Source organism: Dipodomys ordii, unplaced genomic scaffold (genome assembly GCF_000151885.1).
Source record: "Dipodomys ordii isolate 6190 unplaced genomic scaffold, Dord_2.0 Scaffold96, whole genome shotgun sequence".
In the NCBI taxonomy this organism is placed as follows: Eukaryota; Metazoa; Chordata; class Mammalia; order Rodentia; family Heteromyidae; genus Dipodomys; species Dipodomys ordii.
The window spans coordinates 1,150,605-1,175,167 of NW_012267312.1; the positions used below are offsets into that span (position 1 = coordinate 1,150,605).

The window sequence follows — 24,563 nt, forward strand, 5'->3', positions numbered from 1 at the left end:
TAATAATTCCAAGGAGTGTATAGACACATAGATACAACTTTGTAAACCACAGATGTTTCTAGCCTATTTTTCATTTTCAATAAATTGAAAGTCCCTTTGAAACACCAGATTTTCAGCAAGAAAATCATCTTATCACAGTTAACAGAAATATCCTTTTAAATGACAGATGGAATATTGTCATAGTAATAAATCTATGATCATACAATGTAATATGCTCAAGTTGAAATCTTCAGTCATTTATTTTCAAATCAAATTTGAAGTGTTAATGAAAACCAAAAATGACTGAAAATGTCCTTGTGAAGAAAAAAAAATGTGTGTCACTAGAGGGCGCAAATTCCTTTCTAGTGTTTATCTGGCCTTTAATTGGGTTTTTCTTTCATTTTCTTTATTTTTCTTTTTTTTTAATTTTAATTTTTATTTTTTTGTGAACATACTGTACAGAGGGGTTACAATTACATGGGCAGGACAATGAGTACATTTCTTATCAAGCATTGCAGCCTCCTCCTTTGTTTACCCTTCACATCCCTTCCCAGCCTCCCCCTCCCCCCCCACAATCCTCCCCCACTTTCATTTTCTTATCTACACATCTAAACATGCATTTTTCATGAAAAGTTTCTTACAGAGAAACATAAAATATCCAAATATATAAAGTAGCATTCACAGAACATGTTAGTAAAATATATTCTGATGCACAGTTAAAATGCTTTCAATCATTTTGACACATGCAAAAATCTCCGGAAGTAATAATATATAGAAACCCTTAAGAAAATATGTCTACAGTTTAGGCAGATATTCTTAATTCAAAGATGTATTGGTAATTCTTTTGACTTTATCACATAGTAGCTTTTCCCTGATTCATTGAATTCACCAATTTTTAGCCATTCATAAATACATGAACTCTTATAAGTATGTCTTTAGTTGCCTCCCTCTATCATTTAGATGAATCTTGTGTATTTGTGTTTGTGTGCATGTGTTAACTGGTACTTGGGTTTCAACTTGGAGTTTTACCTTCTCAGTTGGATTTTTCTCAAGGTTGGAACTCTAGTATTAGAGCCAAATCTTCATTTCTAGCTTTTTGATGGTAACTTGGAAATAAGAATCTGATTAACTGTTCCTTCTTGGTTGCCATCAAATTGTGATTCTTAGATCTCAGATTAAACAGTAGCTAGGATTACAGCCATGACCTGCCTATGCTCAGCTAGATTAAGCTTTTTAGATGTTAAATTTATATTCAATCAATTTAAAGGGGAAAAAAAGGAAAAATACCACTTTAAAACCTGCTCATCATGTTTCATGCTTTCATGAAGAAAAATTAATCTCACTTGAACAATTATATTCTACTCATTACAGTTTTAATTTTTATAGACAGATCATGAAGACAAAGCTTTGGAGGTTATTGCTTTTCACATCAGTAAAACATAGAGTTAAAAGTCAATACCAGATCTTCCTGAATCCAAAGATTTTCATTACTTTCATTTTTAAGTACCAAATGAAAGGGAAACTCCTATTTTCAAAGTAAGAAAAATGTCAACATGAAATTAGTGTTTATTGCTATGTACTACAAAATAATTTAGTTGTTATGGCTGTGCCATTTTGGATTATGTCAAAATTTGATTCTAGATTCTACCATCATAGTATTATTTCTGAATATTCTCAGGAACCTATTATATAATATTTAACTGTAGGTATATGGCATTGTGAATTACTTTCTCAATTTTATATTATTTTGTAATCTTCCATGATTTCCTAAAATATTCTGAATTCCATTCTAATAACAAAGATAATTCTTACACCATTTATATATAACACGGTTAAAAATTGATGGATATCAGAAGTCTTGACCTTAGAAAAATAGTTCCTTTATTTGAGACTTTCATTTCTGTATTGATGATGCATATGATACGTTAAATAGAAAAAATTCAATGAAAAAGATCTTTGTATATAACCACAGCAAAATGCTCCAAAGAGACTCTAGAATCATGAGACTTCAGACTGCACAGAAGATATTATAATGTAGACTTAAATACATTGTCAGAATTTTGCCAATTTTTAAATGGTCCTTAAGTTTCCCATTTTATTGAAATGGTTTGCAACAAACTTTTTCATCATAATATAGAAAAGTATTGGGTTAAGAATGAAGTTTTTGAGCTTCCAGTCCTGGCCCTACTCCTCTCTATAAACTATGTGACCCTGAGCAGCAAGTTTGCTGAACTTTTGTGACTCATTTTTCTAATTGTTAATGGGAAACAATAACACAATATATTTTATAAGGCTGCTTTTGGGGTTAAATATGTTAATAGGTGTACATTTTTGCAAGAGCGCTTAACATATTGTAGAAGCACGTTAATACATGTTAGCTACTGTGATTATTACTCCTATCCCTAAAAAAAAAACTAGCATTGAGACATCCCTTTGCCATTTCTCATTTATTCATGTGTGAGTACAATTGTAGTTTTCTCACTGGTTGTTTAACAATTGATAAGTCATTATTAAAAAAAATAAAACAAGTATAAAAGCTTCAAATGTAGATGTAACAAAAATAGTAAGAAAAATAAAAATCACCAATAGCAAAATGGTCAACAATTGTTTAGCAATCAACAATGTTCTATGAAACTAATATGACCGTAATTGTTGTTGTTGTGGTTTTTTTTTTGTGGTGGGTTTTAATCTCTGGGCCTGGGCGCTGTCCCTGCTCTTCAGCTCAAGGAGAGTACTCTACCTCTTGAGCCACAGCGCCACTTCCGGTTTTTTTAGTGGTTCATTGGAGATCAGTGTCTCACGGACTTTTCTGCCCGGGCTGGCTTTGAACCATGAACCTCAGATCTCAGCCTCCTAAGTAGCTAGGATTATAGGCGTGAGCCACTGGCGCCCAGCTCATAATTGGTTTTTGTAAAGAAAATTCTATGGAAATATAACCATGTTATCATTTAGATATGCTAATGGCTGTTTCCAACCTACAGCATCAGAGTTGCGCAGGTGTAAAATAAATTCTGTGATACACAAAGTCCCAGACATTTACTCTTGGCCTTTTAGAGAAGTTTGCTGACACTTTGCCTGTTTTATGGAGTGAGGGGAAGATGGTATCTCTCTCTGCTTTGTGGGGACTGAACTTTATGTCTCACAGCACCCCTATGTGTATTGCTCTCTTATGGAAAAAAGATGTATTGATTCTCCATGATGAGGGGATTAAAGTCTACACTCCATTGCCCAACAATAAGTAGTTTTCTTTACTATAAATTCAATCTACCTTTTCAACCTCATTATCTACTTCTCTTCATCCTTTACTGACAAGTCTGTGGTAAGGGTACCTGTTTGTATAATGGTTGCACTTTGTATCTTATTGTGTATTTTCCCTCATCATGAGTCCAGTACTTCTCTACACCTTAACTCTTTTTAGATATTAACTTCTTCATGAGACTTCTGTACCTATCAAGCAGAAAGCAAACTTTTCTTCTTTGGAACTTTCTAACATTTTGTTAATGGTTTTCCTTTCAAGACTGTTTGTGCTAGAGAACAAGCTTCATGCAGGAAGTATGATTTACAGTGATAGCAATTGAAATGTTTTGTGAATTCTACTGATTAGATCTTAGTTGAATGAATAGTAAAGTTAGCATGAAAATGAATGTTGGTATTAGTTTCTTCCTAAAATGCTGGGGACTCATACTAACTATAGGAGTAGTCAAAGAAACCCACTATATACTTGATGTGCCTTGGACCCTGTGGGAGGCAATTTAAACTTTAAACATTCTCGGTGTGAAAGCTCACTGAGTTTAAAGGACTTTAACATGCTTTTATGTTGTGGGTCTTTAAAGTTTAAATAACTTCCAGTCAGGGTTCAGAAACTAGCTAGAGCAATGCAATGTGCAAAGCCATTTAAATCTAACGTGGTCTTATGGCCCCACTGCTACTTCCCAAGCATCATGACCTGTTTCAATCTGTCTACTTCTTTTAGTGAACATCTCTATGAACTTTCATTAAAACACAAACTAAATCTTACCTTTTTGCAAAGCTAGTTCTAAGTCAGTTCAGGTTGCCATAATAAAATACCAGAGACTGAATGGCTTAAGCAACAAATATATATGGTCTTATAGGTGGGAAGCCAAGTCTAAGTGCCAATAGGGTCAGTTTTGGTAAGTGCCCTATGCCTGGCTTGTAGTCATATCGTTCTTCAACTCATCCACTTTTGGTAGATGTGACCAAGGAAGCATACTCTCTTATGTGTCTTCTAATAAGGGTATCATTGCCTATTAGTGCATCTAACTCTAATTATTTCCCAAAGATTCTATCCCCTAATACCTTCACACTGAGAACTAGAGTTTCATCATTTGCATTTTGGAAGAATGTAATATCTAGGTATGGCTTTTATATCTGTGTGATGTCACAATGTGTGTTCGCTAAAACAAATAAAGGTTTCTGGAGACTTTCATAAGAACATTTGCAGAAGATGCCAGACTAAGAATATTTCTAGTACCATTCAAATTTGTTAGTGAGAAGATAACAATTTAAATGAATAAGGACTCAGTTTTCTCTAAACAGCCACCTTTCTTCTTTCATTCCAATTTTGTACCTGGAATTCAACTGTGCATTAATACCTGTTAGAATGCTTTGACTTAAAGCTCTGATTCCATAACTGGTCCCACATTGTTCCTCTAAATTTAGGCCTATTATCAGTTGTTTGATGCTTTAATGCTTTGAATTTCCTCTCTATCTCCTGTGCTGCTTCTAAGGTATCTCTCATTTTCTGAGGCAATACCCAGTATTACTGGTACTCCAAAACACATAGAGTACTTTGCTTTCCTGATATGGCTATGACAGAGCTCTAGCAAATACCCATTCAATAACTAATGAAATGCAGTCGAGATTTAAAAACTGGCTCCTCCCATCCCAAAGATATTACTAGAAATATGTATAAGTAAAAGCCAGGTCATTACAATAAAATTTGCTAAAGCTTTAATGGAAATATTTAAAAGGCTGAGGAATGTCTAGAAGGTGAAGATCCTAGAGAGCATACTTGGGAGGTAATGAAAATACAAAGGAAAGTGTGTAAAGGGAATCTTATGGAATGAAAATAGCAGGCACAAAGAAATAGAAGCTCCAGAAAATATAAAGCATTTGGAGAACAAAGAGTGGTTAGTTAAAGCTGAAGTGTATTGGCACAGGGAATGTGGTCTATGGTCAGTCAGTGAAATATTTCTACTAGTTTGTGAGAGGATAAGAATTTTCACCAGAGGATAAGTAGTTAAATCAGTAAGCACATTATATCATCTCATGTTTAATTTTAATTGCTGAACTTTTTGGACAAAGGAAGAAGTACATTGATTTATATTCTGGCTGAAGCTCCTTATCTAGTCATAAATACAGACTATTTTGAGTGTTATTTGTTATATACAAATTGGACAGAGGAGAATGAGTGAAACTACAGAGTTAGGAAGCTGAAGATCCGAAAGGAATTTTTATGATGTGCATTTCAAGAATTATGGACAAAAGGATGATCTAATTAAAATTGTATTTTAAGATATTCCCCTAGGGGACTCAGATGAGTTGAGACAGGAAGGGTAAGACTAGAGGCAGAGAAATCAGTAAAGAATTTCATGCAAAAATTTTCAGAGGCTAAACCAGGCAGAAGGAAATGCTGATGAGGAGGTAGGAATACATTAAAGAGAGTTTAATAGGTGTCCTTTGAAGGAATTTAGTGGCAATATAAAGAGCAGTTTGAATAGCTACACAAACTGTTCATTGCACAAGTTCAGGCAGCATCATTCTGAGGCTATGCTGTGAATTACACTGCCTAGAGTTGTGCAATATAAACTGAAGAACTCTATTTGAGATGTGTATGAGAAACCCAAGTGTGCATAGCTGTAAGTACTTGATTACATAGGTATGAACATCAAAAAAGGTGATCTAGAAACATTAATTTGGAAATTAAAAGATACAAATGTCTATAAAGACAAGATCATAAAAAATATTTCCCAGTAAAATAGTGTCATTTTTGAAAAGAAGATGCAACCAAAATTCAAGTCTTGTGTTGTGCCTGGGCCCAGAGTTCAGGCCCCACAACTGAGAAAAAAATAGTCTTTTGTAAACTGGCATTAGAAGGGATAAAAAGAAAAAGACTGACAAGACAATAGTCAGAAAGTGGGGAGGGGATGAACAAGAGAGAAAAATGTCTGAAAAAGTGAAGGGTAGAAAAATTCAAGAGGGGACTAAACATCCCTGTCAAGCACAGCACAAAGGTCAAAAAGGCTAACTGAAGAGTGACCTTGGATTTAGCAATTGAGCTCTCTAGAGACCTGGCTGAGAGCAGTACTTCCTGTAGAGAATAACCAGGTTAAAGAAAGAGTCAGAAGTAAAAGAACAGAGATTTCCACATGGAAGACTGGCTTTGCACTCAGTGATGTGTCTTCTTATAGATGATAAGTAATTGTAATTAGCATTTTCTTCACTTTAAAAACAAACAAGTCTATCCAAATCTGGCCCAGCTATGTTAAAGTTGTCACTGTTGGTACACATTCTGAAGGATTACATTTTCATGCAACTTCCTTAGCTAGACATCAAGAGCTACAAGTACTATATCATTGGAACAATTCCTATTAGGCTACATTTCTTGTTTTAAAAAAATTGATACATAATAATTTTACTTGTTCATGGGCATAATGTGATGTTTTGATGTGTGTGTAATGTACAATGATCACATTGGGCTAAATAATATAAACTATTTCCCATCCAATTTAACATTTCTTTGTGGGAAAAACATTACAGATCCTCTCTTCTGTTTTGAAACATATAGCACATTATACTTGGTATTAAGTTAATACATTAATTAAAAATACCTATACAGAACATCAGAATTTATTTCTCCTGTTGAAAAACAATGTTTTCAGTATCTAGTACACAGAAGACTCCATGGCAGGTCAGGAATAAGAAATGGACCCTGGCCAGGGAAGCACAGTATTAGTATTTAGTGGATGTGTCATCTTAGTAAAGCATTATACATACAACAGTATAGGTGTCCTAAAATGGGGGTAATGACCTCCATGAATCCTGTCCTCAGAGATGGCCTAGTATTTGGGTCTAGTGTGGGGATAATCAAAAGCCAGATTATAACAGAGCTGATGCTGTCTCTACTCTGCTGATTTAAAAACTATGGGACTTGAGCCAGCAGAGGTAGCATCACCTGGGTGCTTGTTAGAAATTAAAATTATAGTCTCCCATTCCAGTTCTGGAGAACTCAAAACTCAGTGAATACAGGGATGTCTTTTAACATGCTCTCAGGGTGATTCTGTTGCGTACTAACATAGTAAAATGATTTTATGCAAGGGTTCTCAAACTGGATCCATAACTCTAGTAGTTTCTATGTCAGGTTTGAAAAGCCTCTGCCATTTGCATTCCAAGCAATCTCTTCTTCTTTGGTGCTGCTGGGGTTTCATGCCTGGTATGAATAGTCTTTAAGTGTGTCTCAAGAATTCACATAAGTATTTTTTAAAACATGGTTATTGACTTATTCTTGACTTTTATGACAAAATAATTTTAAGAATATTAAATACATGGTTACTTTGGGGGAAGGTCTAAAGATAGTGTAAATGTTTCTGTTCTTTACCAAAACTACTGTCTACAATGAAATTTGAGTTCATGATTAAGGTCATTTGAGTCTAACACTAGGATGGAAATAAGGAGAGTAAGCTCTAGTTCTTATTTTGCACCTGAAAGAAAGTTATTTAACCTTTCTGGACCTCAATTAACCTGTAATCCTGGACAAGTCTAGTCTCCCTTAGGGAAAAAAGAAGCAAGCCATCTAAAACATTTTGTTTTTCTCTGGTCTACATCATGACACAAAATATTACCAAGTCCAACACCTCAGCTATTTTAGGAGTTTATCCCATGAAAAAAATTCACTAAAAGAGTTCATATACATATTAATAATCTAATTAGGTTCTTCAATAAGTTGCTAGATTTCAGTGTACAACTTGCAGATATCAGTTTTGGAACTCAAGTTAAAATAATTATGATATTTATGCCTATCATTAAACTGAAGAATGAACAGTCACCTGTAACGCTTACCTAGGAATGTGTCTATAAATTAATATTATCTTAAGGAGGGAGAGGGGGGATATAATCTTGTAAGAACCATAAAATCAAAGACAAAAATTTATATTTTAGCCAGGCACCGGTGGCTCACACCTTTAATCCTGGTTACTCAGGAGGCTGAGATCTGAGGATCGTGGTTCAAAGCCAGCCTGGGCAGAAATGTCTGTGAGACTCTGATCTCCAATAAACCACTAGAAAACCAGAAGTGGTGCTGTGGCTCAAGAGGTAGAGCTCTCACCTTGAGCTGAAGAGCAGGGGCAGTGCCCAGGCCCAGAGTTCAAGCCCCACGACTGACAAAAAAAATTGTATATTTTAAAAATGAAAAAATAGTATATGAAATAATAATGAAGCAATGCAGCATTGTAGTCCAGCCAAAATACATTGTTATTTAATACTCAAGGAGATCATGGGCAAAAGAAGCAAACATACCCACTGCCCATCCTAGCAATTAGAAAAAGACCTTGTGAATTTAGGTATTTCTAAATGATTCTATTCTATCCTTGATGGCAAAGATGTTAACTGACAAGATTTGGGCAAAGGACCTTCATTGAGATGGTATTTAACTAAAAAAATAACATAATTAAATTTGTCATTTGTTTCACCTGATTGATACAAACATATAAATGAAAGCTTTGTGAAAATCCTTTATATAATTGTTACATGATTAGGAACTAATCTCCCGGATAAATCCTTATTAACTAGATACTAAATCTACTTTTAATATAGTCTGACTTCCATACTCTGATAATTACCTTTATGTAAAATAGTATCACTGAACTATGGCAATAATTTAATATTAGAACTAATTACCTCTTGTACCAAGATCACCAAACACTTTTGTAAATACTACTGTAAGGAAAACAATTTAAATAGTAAATACAAAATATGTAGAGACTATATACCTACTAAGGAATCAAGTAAATGGAACTTTAGACAAATTATATTGTAATACAAAGTTAAATTTTAAATATTTTCATTGTTTTGAGTATATAATGACATCCTAAAGGGAAATGATATAACTGAAGATTGTTTGAAAGGTCTTGAATTTGTTATTAAGAACAAATTCTTGGGGAGCTATGTAGAATTCTGTAATGATATTGAAATTGCCAATAAAAGGTACTTCAATTAATAGAAGTGTATCATGTTTTCTTTCAACAAATATTTATCCCTTTTTTATTACATAAATACTTCAATAGTAAATTTAAACAAAACATAAAGAAGTATGGCAAACTTACTTTACTGTGATTGGTGATATGAAATAATATGTGACTGGCATGAAAGCACATACCAAAATGAATGGAACATAATTTACTGGTCAATAGAAAAATTTGAGGAATGGCAGTCCTAAAATGGGTGAAAGAAAATAGTAATATAGAATACTATAAGAATAATTTGTCTTTTATTTTGGAGGCAACTGAAACCAAAAGAATCTTGTATCTATAGATACAACATAAAAAGGCAAAGTTTTCAATATATCAATTTTAGGAAGATTAATAAGAAAGGGGAGAAGTCTCATCACAGGGGGATAAAAAAAGCTTAAGTCAGAGTTGGCAGAGTTATTAGAAACTGAGTGAAGATATAACACTTTCCTAATAATATAATAGTAATAAATATGGAACAAATCAAAAGACATAAATTGAAAAAACTGTAGAAAATCATGTTTTAAATAAGAAACACTTTTGTATGCTTTTGTAGAAGCTCTAGATATCAACCATCTCTACTTCTACTCCAGTTCCATCTCAATGGTCTCTACTACCTCTAACTCCGCTGCCATCACTTTCACAGCTACTATCCTCAGCATTTCCACTAACTTCACCATGATCAAATGATCAGCAGAACACCCATGGAATACTAATTTCCATAGAAACTCCATATGCAATGCTTCTTATTTGATCCTCATGGTTGTACATAAAGTGATAAGAATGAACCCAAGGAATGGCCTTATGTAACTTACCTGAAATTATAAGCTACTAACTGAAAAAGGCAAGTTTCAAACATGAGTAATTTTGATTCCAAACACCATGATTTTTCTATTATCTGTTACTCTTTGACACATCAATAAAAATAATTATATGGATCATAGCTTTATAATTAATTACAAAGGTGAAATTTTAAGGGGAGATTCAAATAGTGAACTCCATGATTTGGGAGTCATTCAATTAGAAGCAGTCTTAAATCAATGAAAGGAGACAAATCAGATAAAGAAGTGAAAGGGACAAGAGAAAGACTTAGTGATTAGGTAAGAGAGGAAAATAAGTAATGAGAGATACGTAATGATGTCATAATGATGTATTGTAGAAGCCGAAAGAGAACATAATTTTCAAGAGAAAATAGTTGAATAGATTGTAACAATAACAGTATTCATATTGAAATGTTAATGCTTCTCACATGGGATAAGAAAGGGACACTAATACTGAGGTTTCGGTGGTGTTTGCATGCTTAATAATTACTAGCTTCCATCTTTAGACAATTGAATTTGTTTATTTTGACATGCTTCCTCTTTATTCTCTTTGTTCAGTCTAAATTCATCAACTTAGGGTCACAAATAGAATCCTTATATACCTATGTTGTTTAAAAAGTAAACCTTAGCGCTTAAAAGTTAGTGCTAAATATAATTACATTGGTACAGCAGCTATAATTACATAGCTTCCAGCACACAACCAAATATATACTAACGAGATACTTTACTATACAATCTAACTCCTGTAGCCAGGTCACCACAGTTGAAATTCTAGTTATGTGTGATAGTAATATCTCAACCATATATATTTTGGAACATTATTGGAAAGAATAGTATGCAGACAAAATATTGAATCAGTGCTGAGCTGCTAACAAAATTCTCAATAAGTGTTAGGTTCTATTTAGTTCATCATTATGTATCAAGTTGGATATCTCATTCCAGGAAATTGCACAAACTGCTGGGCACATATGATATAAACAGGATGTAGGTGGGAAAATATTTCACTTAGTCAATCTTTCTGAAAACAGATAAAGTCAGAACACACTTTTCTAAATAAATATATCTTCAGTATAAGAACCAAGAATGAAACTTGACAAGGCTCAACTTGTTTTGTGGGTTTCTATAAAAAGCAGTTTCTGAAAATATTAAGATTAACAAACTATGTTTTACTCTGTTTGAAGAACTATTGGATTGTTGTGTCAGATCCATAAATCCATGTGTCTACTTATCATTGTCTGCGCATACATATCTAATGTGATATTCATCAAATGAATGATCACAGTATTAGGATTAATAAAAAGAAAAGAGCTTCATGGATTTTATTTGTGAATTATAATTTGACCTCTATCAATGAAGATTAAAATTTCAGCCTAAGTAAAATAATTTGCCCTCTATCAACTAACATTTTCTCTTACAAATCAGATTGTAATCATTCAGGCTTTGTGGGCATACAAATTCACTTACATTTTTCCAACTTCACCATTATAAGGTGAAAGTAGTCACAGATAGCACCAATTTGAGTAACTGTGTGTGTTCCACAAAATTATTGCTTATAGACACTAAAACTGGAACTTTAACTCATCGTCAAGTCCTGAAGTATAATTTCCATCATTTAAAAATATAGGAAATGGAAAGGCTTGGAAAAAATTATATTAAGTGAAGTAAGCCAGGCCCAAAGAAACATAGGTCCCATGGTTTCCCTTATTTGCAATATCTAGTATATGTCTGAGTCAAGCAGAAAAGGTCAGATGAAGTGTTGTTAGGGAAATGAACCCTAAGATATGTATTCAAATTTTTTTTTCTTTCATGCGATTGTTTCTAACACATTTATAAGGTATTTCTTTGTTGCTTTGTATGTCCCTCCCCCACAGTATAACCCCTGCTTTCACTGTATTTAATGTCGGTATAATTTGTGGAGGTGAAGGGCAAAAACAAATCATTTAAATAGGGATACAGGTGGACCCATTGCAACAATGAGATGTACAAGTCGTTATGTTGAAAAATGAACTTTACTACTTTGGTGCGGGGGGTAGGGGGTAGTGGGGAGGATTGGGTGGGGGGGCGTGGGGAGGATGGGAAGGGATGGGAAGGGGAAACAAAGGAGGAGGCTACAATGCTTGATAAGAAATCTATTCATTATCTTGCCCATGTAATTGTAACCCCTCTGTACATTATTTTCACAATAAAAAAATAAAAATTTAAAAATATAAAACCAGCTGAGCACCGGTGGCTCATGCCTGGAATCCTAGCTACTCAGGAGATTGGGATCTGAGAATCATGGTTCAAAGCCAGCCTGGGCAGGAAAGTCCGTGAGACTCTTATCTACAATAAACCACTAGAAAACTGGAAGTGGTGCTGTGGCTCAAGTGGCAGAGCACTTGCCTTGAGCTGAAGAGCTGAGGGACAGTGCCTAGAGTTCAATCTCCATGATCAACCAATATATATGTATAAATATATATATATGCATGTATATGTATGTATATATATATTCCCCCAATTCTTAGTTCATGAACCATACAAAAACTAGAATCTGGGTGTATTTGGTGTAGAGGTGTTAGTTTGCTGCTCTATGGACTAGAACATGTGCAAACTTGAGCAGACACAACCATGAAGGTCTACTGATATATTCTGAAATTATTTAGGCAGGTTTTAAGTCATGAATTAATGCAGAAGCTCTAAATGATAGAGTCAAATAACTTTTCTAGATGTTTCTTTTCCTTTGCTTAGAACATCTGATACACTATTTTTAGGTATGTGTTCTTCCCATATTTCTGTACCATGGTATATGCAAATTCTAATGTCAAGTGTTCCATGCGTTCCTGAACATATGCTAGTTAGAAACATAAGGCGTATTTCAATGTTCCTTCTTAATCTTAGAATTACAATGACTGCAAGGAAATGGAAATTGTACCATTTTATGATTTTCATGCTAGTTTTGACTTAATGAAATTTTATTGCCATCTTTTAATATCTTCACTGATTTATGTAATACCTACCATATCTGGAATGTCTAGTGGAGAAAATCCACAAAAAGATCAGTTAAAAATTCTAACACCTTCAAGATAAGACTTTATAAATATCAAAGAACAGGCAATCTGTTCTGTAATTACTCCTGATTTTGGATGTGCAGACTGGGGCATTATGTTCTTGTAAACTAGCAGACTGGATTCTTATCTATTAGAGGTGTACTTCTCCATGAACATGGAAGAAAGACATTTAATGAAAAACAAAGTACTGAATAAGTAGGTCTTTTGTGAGAAAAAGACACTTTCAGGATGAAAATGCAGCCACCCACAGCAGTTCATCACCTGTGGTTTCTTCTTCCAATTCAGCAGTCTTTTCATTAAGCATTCAGTTTTTGATGGGATAGTGTTTTCTTTGGGAAACTTTAAAACTTACTTCATTATTTTTCTTGTGAAATTTAGCTGACATTACAGGTATCTAAGGCTTCCAGAAATATTGTCTGAGTAAAAAGATCGCCATCAAAACATAGAGGTAAATGTGTTTTTCTGCTTAACAATGAACCTTCATTTATGCAGAAAGCCACCATTAAAATTGTCTCACCTTTTCCTAATTTCAGAATCCACAACAATCTGTCGCTTCTTTTGGGGAGGTGGTGGTGGAAGTTCCTCTTGGGCATGTTTTACCAGAATTTGTTCCCTTGTGGTCACCATAGTTACCGTTTCCATTACAGTTGTCTGTGTTAGTGATGGCTGAGTGGTGGTGACAGCCTGTGAAATCTGTGAGAAGTATTGAAACAGAGGTCAGACATTGTTTGAAAGACTTCAGTAAAGAGTGCTTGGAGTAGTGAAGGAAAATAATGAGAAACTGTTCCTGCTTGTTGGTAGATTGACCTTCAGATCAAAATAGCACCATACTGAACCCAAATCAAATTGTTTTATCTGACTTAAGTTATGCCGACTGAAATAGTAAAGCTAAGTAATCTCAGAAGCAAAACTACACTTAGTTCCTCTTCAGTTTATTAGTTAAAATGCAGTAATGGAAGGAGCAAAGGAGAACAATTTAAGAGTGTCATTCCGATATTCAGGCATACTAATTGAAGTGTTTACATTAATATAGATTTTTACCAAAATATATAAATACCAGTTCCATCATCTGGCACACGATAGATGGCTACTAACATAAAACAAAAGCAAAAGTTTGAAGCCAAGAAATAAAATATATGAAATAAAAAGTTGATAAAATACATGTTTTGAACAGTAGGCATGATGAGGCACACCTGTAATCCGAGCACTTATGAGCTAGAGGCAGGAGAAACACACATGTGTAGCCACGCTAGATTACACTGTAGAGCTTTTTCTAAAATAAGCAAAAAATAATAAAAGAAATGCATCTTTGATCATATGGAATGATTTTATATGCCAGGCACTTTAAAATAAAAGTTGAGCTTTGTAATAAAATATTTTGTAACCGAATGAGCAAAACAGAGTGCATATTGGCCCACAGGTATCTTGCTCTTTAATGTTATTCAAATGCTAAGAAGTACACTACTCTTGGTTTAAACTTGTGACTATGTTCAAATATTTTAGTTTCTAAATTCATTATTGGAGACTGATACTTTGTAATTACACTACTTTCTGTTTAAACATTCTAAGGTTGTGCGTAGTTCATCAGTCTTAGAAAATATAGGTTGCAACCCAATCATGATGTCTTCCACCTTCACACAGCAGACAAATTACCAGACAGAAAATTTGTATAAGATATACTTTCATTCCATCCTTAATCACCAATTTCACCAATTTGCTATCTCATAATTTTTTTTACTTTTTTTTATAGCTTTTTGGTACTTGGCCTCATGGCCTGGGTGCTGTCCCTGAACTGTTTTGTTCCAGGCTAGCACTCTACTACTTGAGCCACACCTCCACTTTTGCTCTTTTTTGTGGTTAATGGGTATGTTTTCACACAATGACTAGAAGCAACTTTTCAGATTTTGGAAATATTTTAAAGTATAGAATTCAGAGTTACTAAAAATATAAAGGGACTTTCTCTCTCTCTCTCTCTCTGTGTGTGTGTGTGTGTGTCTGTCTGTCTGTCTGTCTGTCTCCTGGGGTTTTTATACTCAGAGCCTGGATGCTGTCTTTTAGTTTTTCACTAAAGGCTGGCACTTTTCCACCTGATTCACGGCTTCACTTTCAGATTTTTGGCAGAGAATTGGAGAGAAGAGTTTCATGGACTTTCCTGCCAGGCTGGCTTTAAACTATCTGTGAGTCATTAGCACTCATAATGGTCATTTCTTTTACAGCTATAGCTCAGGAAATATTTGTGTTCCTGAATATTTAGATATGACAATTTCTGCAATTTTAAGAGTGTTTTCTTATTAACACCCATTATGAAATTGCTTAGATGTGCTTATGTGAGATCGAGGAAAATGACAACATAACATAAAATTGCATTTAATTATGCAAAACATTACAAAAAAGACAAGATTTATAATAAAACCATACTATGATTTTGCTATGTAAATGTGCTGTACTAGTAACACCACAATACTGCAATTAAAAAACACTACTTCTTTTCTTGTAAGATGAAATCATAAGAAAACCACCACCCCTTGACCCTGCAAATATAAGACAGAATTCATCTATGTTAAAATACTAGCAACTACTCCCAAAACCTATTCCATGTAAAACCATTGGTCATACACTAAATTTCCCCTGGCTTTTAATAATTGACTATAAATGCTTAATTATGTTAAAAATCACTAAAAACTATAGACAGATGAAGAATTATGGAGGCTATTTAACCTAGCTTGCTGCTTACTACAGGAATCATGACTCCCAGAAGCTGACATCTCTTTCTTTACTGGGAAGGTAAAACTCTCAGGCAAAGATCTTTTTGGTACCTAACAGAAATCTATCTTAATATCACTTCTTCCAGCTAAAATTTGCTTTGAACCTTGGACAAACACAGAGTAAAGCTAAGTATTATATTTACCTATCAGATTTTAAAGATTTGAAGCCTAATAATTGTGACCCTATTAAATCTTATTTTCAAGCACTGAGGCATAAGTTATTTGTTTAGAACTATCTTTCTTCTTCCAGTACTGGGGCTTAAACTCAGGGCCTTATATGCTTAGCATTTTCCCTCATGGCTAGAACACTACCACTTGAATCATGCCCCTACTACAAGTTAATTTGCCATAGTTTCATGGACTTTTCAGCCTAGGTTGTCTTTAAAACATGATCTTCCAGTTAGCTACCAGAGTAGCTAAGTTTACAGGTCTATGCCAGGGGCCTCTGGTTCTTTGTTAGCATCCTAAAGGTATGATTAATTTATCCCATTCAAAAGGTCAGCTATAACAGAGGAAAAGAACAGCCTAAAAAGAGTAAATGATAGTTTAAATACATTATTATATGAATATAATGTTTTTCTTTTCTTTCTTATTCTTTTGCCAGTTCTATGGCTTGAACTCAGGGCCTGGACACTATCCCTAAGCCTTTTTGTGCTCAAGGCTAGTATTTTACCAGTTGAGCCACAGCACTACTTCTGGCTTTTCTTAGTACTTTATTGGAGGTAAGAGTCTCAGGGAGGTTCTTTCCTGGGCTGGCTTCAAACCACAACCCTCAGATCTCAGCCTCCTGAGTAGCTAGGATTACAGGTTTAAGCCACTAGTGCCTAGTTATTTTTCTTTTTTTAAATGTTTTCTTCTGTATATTTGTTTTTAAAGGAGCTTCATTGGGATAATTGCATATATGCACTGTATGTATATAGCATATTCCATCAAATTCAACTTATCACTCTATTCTACTTCCCTCTTTCTTTCAAAACTTCAATAGGTTTCATTGTTCTAAGACAAGTGCCAATGGCTCACACCTATAATCTTAGCTACTCAGGAGGCTGAGATGTGATAATTGTCATTCTAAGACAGCAGGGGCAATAATGTCCTTCAAAGAAACTCTTACCTCCAATTAACTTGAGCTGTGGCTCAAGTGACAGGCTGCTAGCCTTAAGTAAAAATGCTAAGACATAACAAACATGCCCCAAGTTCATATCCCAGTACTGGAATAAAAACAATAGTTTCCCCTATTCTGTTTTCATACATGAATATAAAAAATTTTGGCCATATCCATCCTCCTTCACCCTCTCCGTTAGTCTGCCTCTATCCACTGATATCCGCTCCTGAAGGGAGCCTCTTTTAAATTTGTTGTGCAGTTTTCAGGGATTTATAATGCACATTAATTTTATGAAGAGGTTTCACAACAGTATATCACACATACATATACTATAATTTAGCCAGATTAAGTTCCTCTGTTCTCCTCACCATCACTATCATCATATTGTTCAACAGTTTTCAGTGAGTTTCCTTATGCCTTTTTCATGTCATAGTATATTTCGATATTGTTATACTCAATCATATGTTTCTATATTTCCTTCTTCCTCTTCTCTTCATGACAGCTTCACATTTACAATTATGTTGTGTGTGTGTGTGTGTGTGTGTGTGTGTGTGTGTGTGTGTGTGTGCATGAATACCTTTCCACAAATGAGCAAAAACAGGTAACATTTGACTTTCTGTGTTCCATTCACTTTTCTGCAAATGACATATTTTTTTCGTTTCCCTTTTTCTATTTTTGGTGTGCCTATATTGGGGCTTGAACTCAGAGCTTCGTGTTCTTGCTCACCTTGTGCTACCAGTTGAACTACAGCTCCAGTCAAGCATTTTTGTGGTTAAGTGAAAATTGAGTCTGTTTGATTTTACTGCCCAAGTTGGCTTCAAATCTTGATCATTCCCAGGTATTAGTCTCCTGAGAGGCTAGGATTACATATATAAGTTACTGGTACCCAGCTATTAAGTTGTAATGGATATGGATGAATTGTACTTCTACAGGTTAAAGCACATTGCATAACCATAGCAAAAGTTTTAACTTATAGTTGGTAGCTTTGTGTATAACTATTCCTACAGAAAGGATAGTACCAAATACAAAAAACCTACTGGTGTTAAAAATCGTATTTTGAAGCAATAAAAGAGATTTATACAGTGAACTCTGAAAATCCTAGGATAAAAGACGAGGCACCCGTGAAGGATGCTAAATTGTTAATCACAAGGATATAAAATACTTCTTGTCTTGAAAGACTAAAGAGCAACTGCCATAGCTATGAGTAACCCATAAGTATTAGAGTTCATGACAGTAGCTTGGCAACTAAATTTTAATATTAATTACTGTCCTCTTTTGATACTGATAGTAAAGGAAGAAAATTTATTGAACAAGTGCTGACATTAGCATCAGAAGTCCTATTGAAGTCAAATACTCAGATGACAACAAAAAAGAAATTACTCTCTTTGAAATAAATTATATGATAATTAAGAAGGTTCACTCTGAAATGATCTCTTCAATTATATGTATTTCGTTCCTCACTTCAAATTGTCTTTAATACAAAATGTTAGAAAGAAGAGATACATGTTAGCTTCAGAATTCATCATACTAAATACAGAATTTAGGCAGCTGTGTCAATTTATTGCACCTGCAGAAATTCAAAAGCAATGACATTCAATTTTTTTGATCTATCCAATTTTTCCCTACACACCATCTGACAGAATTGATGAAACACACTGTATGACTAGGGATAAATACTATGAAGTATATGAACTTGAATTTTATATATATGTGTCTATTTTATCTTTGTAGTATTTTAGATACATGTTCATAATTAATAAAAATGAATATTTCTGGTCATCCACTTATATAGGAAAATTATAATAATTTTTATCACCTTTCATCTTTCAGCTGACTCTGAGGTTTAAGAGAATGGTCAAATAGAGGAGAAAGTTCACATCTCTTCACTATTTCAATGTTTTATATAAAAAAATAAAGAGAAACATATCACAGTCATTTAGGACTAGAATACTGCACAGATCTGTCTAGGCTAAACTTTTTTTATTTTATAAATGAAAGAAAGATTACAAGAGTTAACTCATGTTTAATCTAGCAAATTTTAGTTCCTATTATATTTCATATTATTTTAATGCACTTTACAACTTAAATCACGCTGATATACAAAGCCTATTCCAAACATCTAATTTAGCTGGAGATAGTGAAAGGATCATTTCCACAGTAATTTGAGCTTTAACTTCAAAATCTTCTAATAAAACCTTGAACCTGAGATATTAAACAAAAGATGTTCTAAAATTCAAGGTACTTCATCCATAAATTTAAATAAGATGGCATCCTAAAATAATTATGGAATTTAATTTATAATTCTACTTTTTACTTAAAATTATTTTTTTTTGCTTGGCAGGAGGCTTATTAGGATTGGATATCTTTCAGAAACCAATGAAAAAGGTTGTCAACTGAAAGACTTTAGAGTATTTTTAATTAAAATTACTGGCAGAAATGAAAACAGGTAAACCAATTATAGCTATATCCATATATCAATAGGTCTGCAAACTAATATTTTGAGAATGGGCACAGCCAAATGTAGATACAAAATACTTTATGAAGATTAAAATTAGGATTTTTATAGAATGAGAATGGACTCAGATAAAACAGGCAAATAAATGTTCATCTAAGTACATTTGAATCTTTATCTTTGTAATTTGAATACAACTGAAACTGCTGTCTTATGCTGTCAAAGCAGGATTTACATTGTTCATGTTACTATCAAGTGTTTTAAATCTTTCAGTAAGATATAAGTTATATATCATATAAGTCCTATAAAATTATTAATTATACATTATATGTGTACACATATACATACACAGATATACGCGACATGATTATCACTGTCTACTCTCATGTTCAAAGTTGGGGGAATCCTGCATTGGTTAGTGTTATCTTTAAGATATTTGTGCAAAATAGTTGAAAGTATTGGAAGACAATGGTCATCAGCAGAGCAAAACTATGCACAAACCAGGGATCTTTAAACTTAAAAGAGTAATAGAAATTTTCTTGTTCCCAAAAAGGAAGATTTGCTCAAAAGAGCAGAACAAGAGATTTAGATTCATCTATCTAGATATATTCTTACATCTAACCACTTTGTGCCTTTTAATATCAATTCTCATAAACAATTGTAAAGTACAGACATCCTTTCCAAATTGTATATGATTTCAGACAAATTGGGGAAATAATGTTTCAAAACACTTAAATTACATTCAATTTTCCCATGTTAATAACTAGTTAATTAACTTCTATCAATTTCAAAATCAAGATTAAAATATATTCATCAGCATTATGTACTTTAGAAAAATAAATGGAGCCACTCCCAACAAGTGCATTGATTGGAAAAAAGACCTAGAATCATTTGAGCTTTTATAGAAGTCCATCCAGAGCATCCACTTAACAAGAGTTACTATCATTCCAACAGCTGGAAACACAAGGCATTTCTACTTTCTCAGACTGCCCCTTTTTATCAAGTTTAAAATCCTCATCTTGTATCCAGGTATTATTCAAGCCCAAACAGACTTTAGAATGCAAGAGAGCAGCCTTCACAGCTGATCTTTTTTGTGTGCTTTGATCTTTTGCCATGCAACTGCTACATAAGGTCAAAATCCCTCAAAGCTTTGACCTGAATACCAGTCAAAGTCTTAGGCACACAATGTTCGTTGTATGAGTACAATCAGATTCCTTGTCATCTAAGTAACAATTCCTATGTCTTGCCTTACAATGAATTTTAACTATTACCAAAAGTTTGTTCATTCTTTACACCAGATATTTAAAAAGGTTTTTTATGCAACTAATTATAAAGTACAAGTGGTCTTAATAAGACTGATTTGGTTCCCCACAAACATGATAAGAAAATCCACATTCAAGTTTTATTCCTTCAAATCACAACCTTAGAACTCGTATGTAATGGTGATCAAGCTAAATTTGACATGTACAAAATAAAATCAATTCCTTTTTAACTACAAGATACTAATTTTGTACATTTATTTTTTTAATCCATGTTCTCTAGGCAATTCCATTTTATATCTTCCTAACCACTCAATAACCAATATCAAAGATGTGAACTGGTTCTATGGCAACATATTTGTTCAATGAGTTAAAACTAAGACACAAGTTTATAAAAGGCTCAGGCTTAGTGTTCTGGGAAACAACATGCTGATGGTAAGTCCATTTATCTGTTCCTGGTCTGATATGTAGTATATAACTGTTTGAAAATACAAATAAAAGGAAATCATGGTGAATGACAAGAATTCCTGCAGACTCACTAAACAGCATGACTTACATATCAAGAGCACCTTGCTTCCTTTGAAATGCTTTTATGTGCAGGGCTTTATTTTATCATCATTCCATTCCAGTGAATAAGTAGAACAAATACATGCTGTAATATATGTTGGACATCATTTTGTAAAGAACTACACACACCAAAGCTAACTAGTGTGTTATTACATAATAAGAGGTTAAGCATCCTGCTGAGGTGGTAGTCACAAAATTTCTCAGCCATTAAAAACAAGGCTTCTAATATGTTTATACCAATGAGAAGAATCAAATCAGTAACCCTTTCATGAAATACAAAGCTTCACTGAAGCAGTATCATTCCAAGGAAATTATTCTACTTAAATATAGGATGCCTAAGAAAGTCTCTATATTTCAGCCAGCATTGAAATTGGCACTATGTCATTATCTTTCCAACTCAATGTTTTTAAAAATATATGTAAAGACTCTGAAGGATAGGGACATAGATCTCTACATAAGTTTCCTAGAGCCTACTGAGTTTTTCTGAGTAGCATGTAGTATTTTATATTATAATTGCTCACAGATGTGATTGTCATGTATACAAGTTTGGGAAGTTCTGCATATAATTCAACTGAACCAGAATATGAACTATGGTTAACAGTTATACTTCCATAAATATATTCCTTTAAAAGTATGTATTTCACAACAACTTTTATCAGTCAGGCTTCCTAGCACATACTTATAATCTCAGATTCCCAAGAGACAGAGAGAGGAGTAACATGGTTGGCGTAAAATTTAGTAAAATTTAGCAAGGGGTCCTATCTGAAAAATAAACTAAAAGCAGAAGTGTAGAGGCATGGCTCAAGTAAGGGACCACCTGCCTATCAATGAGAGGACTTGAGTTCAACCATCAGTATTGTAGAGATTGAAAAAATTATCAATAATACCAATCCTTATTGACATGATTTCTCATCATTTTATTGCAATAACCATCCATAGAACTAATATGTTCCTGCAAATTATTGTTGATTTAGAAACTTTCTAACTAATGCTTAATATTATTTACATAGATATTAAGAATGCCACAAAGTAGCCATGGACAGATCACATAGAAAGGAAACATCGTAATTAATAGGAATATTACAATTAGATTATTTAAGTGCTGACTATATTTTGATGTAAATCAAATGAAATTTTTGTTATCTAAGGATTATATGAAAAACAATTGCAAGTATGCACACAATCCTTCAAATGTTACAGGAGTTTGGGCTTAAAAGGAAGACTAAAGTGTGACTGAAAATCATATATTTTGGATGATTATATTTTTTAAATGGTATCTCTGGAAGCAATGTGTCAGACTTTCTTCCCTCATCTTTCAACAAACATTCCTCAGCCCTACTTATCAAACATTAAGTTCTCAAAAACAAAAACAAAACAAATTCCTTATACCTGTTTAACAACAGGGAAAATATTTTTCTAAAGTCAATTGAATGTGATGATTGCATTAATAATGATTTGTTTATGGTACACTGGGCTATGGTTTATTATCAATTAGTAAAAACTCTTTTAATAAAAAAACCTACAGCAGAATAAGTTAGATACTGTCATACATAGCATCAAAAGTTTGAATGACTACCAAGCACCTACCCTCCAACAATATCAGATAATTATCTGACTACCTCACACAACAATAGAAAATACTATGCTTTCTTTAAATTACTAACCCATAAAAATATCCCACCATGGAACTGATTATTTTATAAATATAACTCAGATATTCTCTTAATCTATAGTATATATGTGTTATAAAACTAAACAAATTAAATATTTTATTAAACCAGCACTGTAAGACAGATAATTTCAGTGATTAGATTATCATTTGCAGTTACAGAAACATATTGAGAAAGTAAAGACAGTCGCCTTTGCTTGAATAATTCACTTTTTCTTCCCCAAATTTCATTGTTTTATCAAATATAATTGAGCTTGATGAATGGCCCTGATGGTTTTAGGAAACAATTTTTTACTTAGATAGTGATGATGCAGTCCCTTAGCCTTTTGTCCAACTGCCCCAATATTCAGCTTCTCACTGACATGGAAATGGAAAGTATTATGTTACAGAATAGCAATTATTTCTGTCAATCAGCATTCATTCTTCTGCTTCTCAATTCTCCTATACCTATATAGTATGACTACTGGCTTCATTTACCTGTGATGAACTCTTTTCAAGTTTTTGGGTTAAATTATCCCAACGTTGGGCAAAGTTTTCCATCCACACTTCCATCCTTTGTGTTACTGACTTATTTTTCAGTGTTGAAAGGAGATCTTGACTGAGTAAACTGAGCTTTTCCATGGTTTGTTTTTTCTTTTCTAGATCTGTTTTTAATACCTGTGAAAACAAAGAAACATTACAGAGTAAATCTGGGTCCAAAGTTAAGTTTTATCAATATGGCATTGTGTTTGCAATTATATAGCTGAAGAAAAGATTTTGATCATCTCTGAAAAGGATCAGAGTTCTATAAACACTAGAGAATTATAACATAATCTTCATAAGAAGCTGAAGAGTAAAAGTAAAATATAAAGATCTAGCAGAGGCACTCAAGAGATACCTTCAAATATTCCAAAGACTGCAGAAAGGTAGGACCACTCCAAAAGGCAAAAACAACTGACATGTGGAAATCACTTTTTAACATTTGAAGGTGGGATGTGTGGTTCTTGGAAATTAGTGAATTTTCTCTTAATTACTGATAAGAGTCAAAGAAAAATAGATTATCATGTTCGGAAAACAGCTTATTATGCTAGAAGTACTACTGAGTTGCAAAGATAAGAATGACTATTTGAAATGCTGTGTTTATTTAGATAAAATTATAGTATGTATCTACATAATTTTAACACTTCATTCATTATTTGATTTTTTTTTGGATCCAGTCATGGGACCTGAACTCTGGGCCTGGGCACTGTCCCTCAGCTCTTCAGCTCAAGGCTAGCGCTCTATCACTTGAGCCACAGCACCACTTCCGGCTTTTTTCTTATGTGGTGCTGAGGAATCAAACCCAGGGCCTTGAGCATGCAAGGCAAGCGCTCTACCACTGAGCCACCTTCCCAGCCCTTCATTCATTATTTGAAAGTAAAATACTTGTTAAATGGTTTATTGACATAACAAGTTTGCTAGCATCCATTCAGTAATCAATCATGTTTAGGATTCAGAATATGCATTTTCTGAAGTTATTTTTAATATTTTTATTGTAAAGATACTGTACAGAGGGGTTACAGTTACATGAGTAAGCTAATAAGTACATTTCCAATCTAGCATTGTTACTTCCTCCTTGTTTTTCTTATACTATCCCTTCCCTCCCCACCTCCCCAACACCTCCCTCCCCCATCCAAAT

At 33.7% G+C, this 24,563-nt stretch overlaps 1 protein-coding gene across 1 annotated transcript in view; it reads right to left on the bottom strand.

The window, feature by feature from the left end:
* Positions 1-24,563, bottom strand: part of LOC105993437 (dystrophin-like) — a gene marked incomplete at its 3' end in the record, with an annotated part of 1,816,642 nt that overhangs the window by 1,142,993 nt on the left and 649,086 nt on the right. The window contains 2 exon segments of the mRNA XM_013026710.1: positions 13,610-13,785; positions 23,384-23,563. Coding sequence (XP_012882164.1) covers positions 13,610-13,785; positions 23,384-23,563 — 356 coding nt within the window.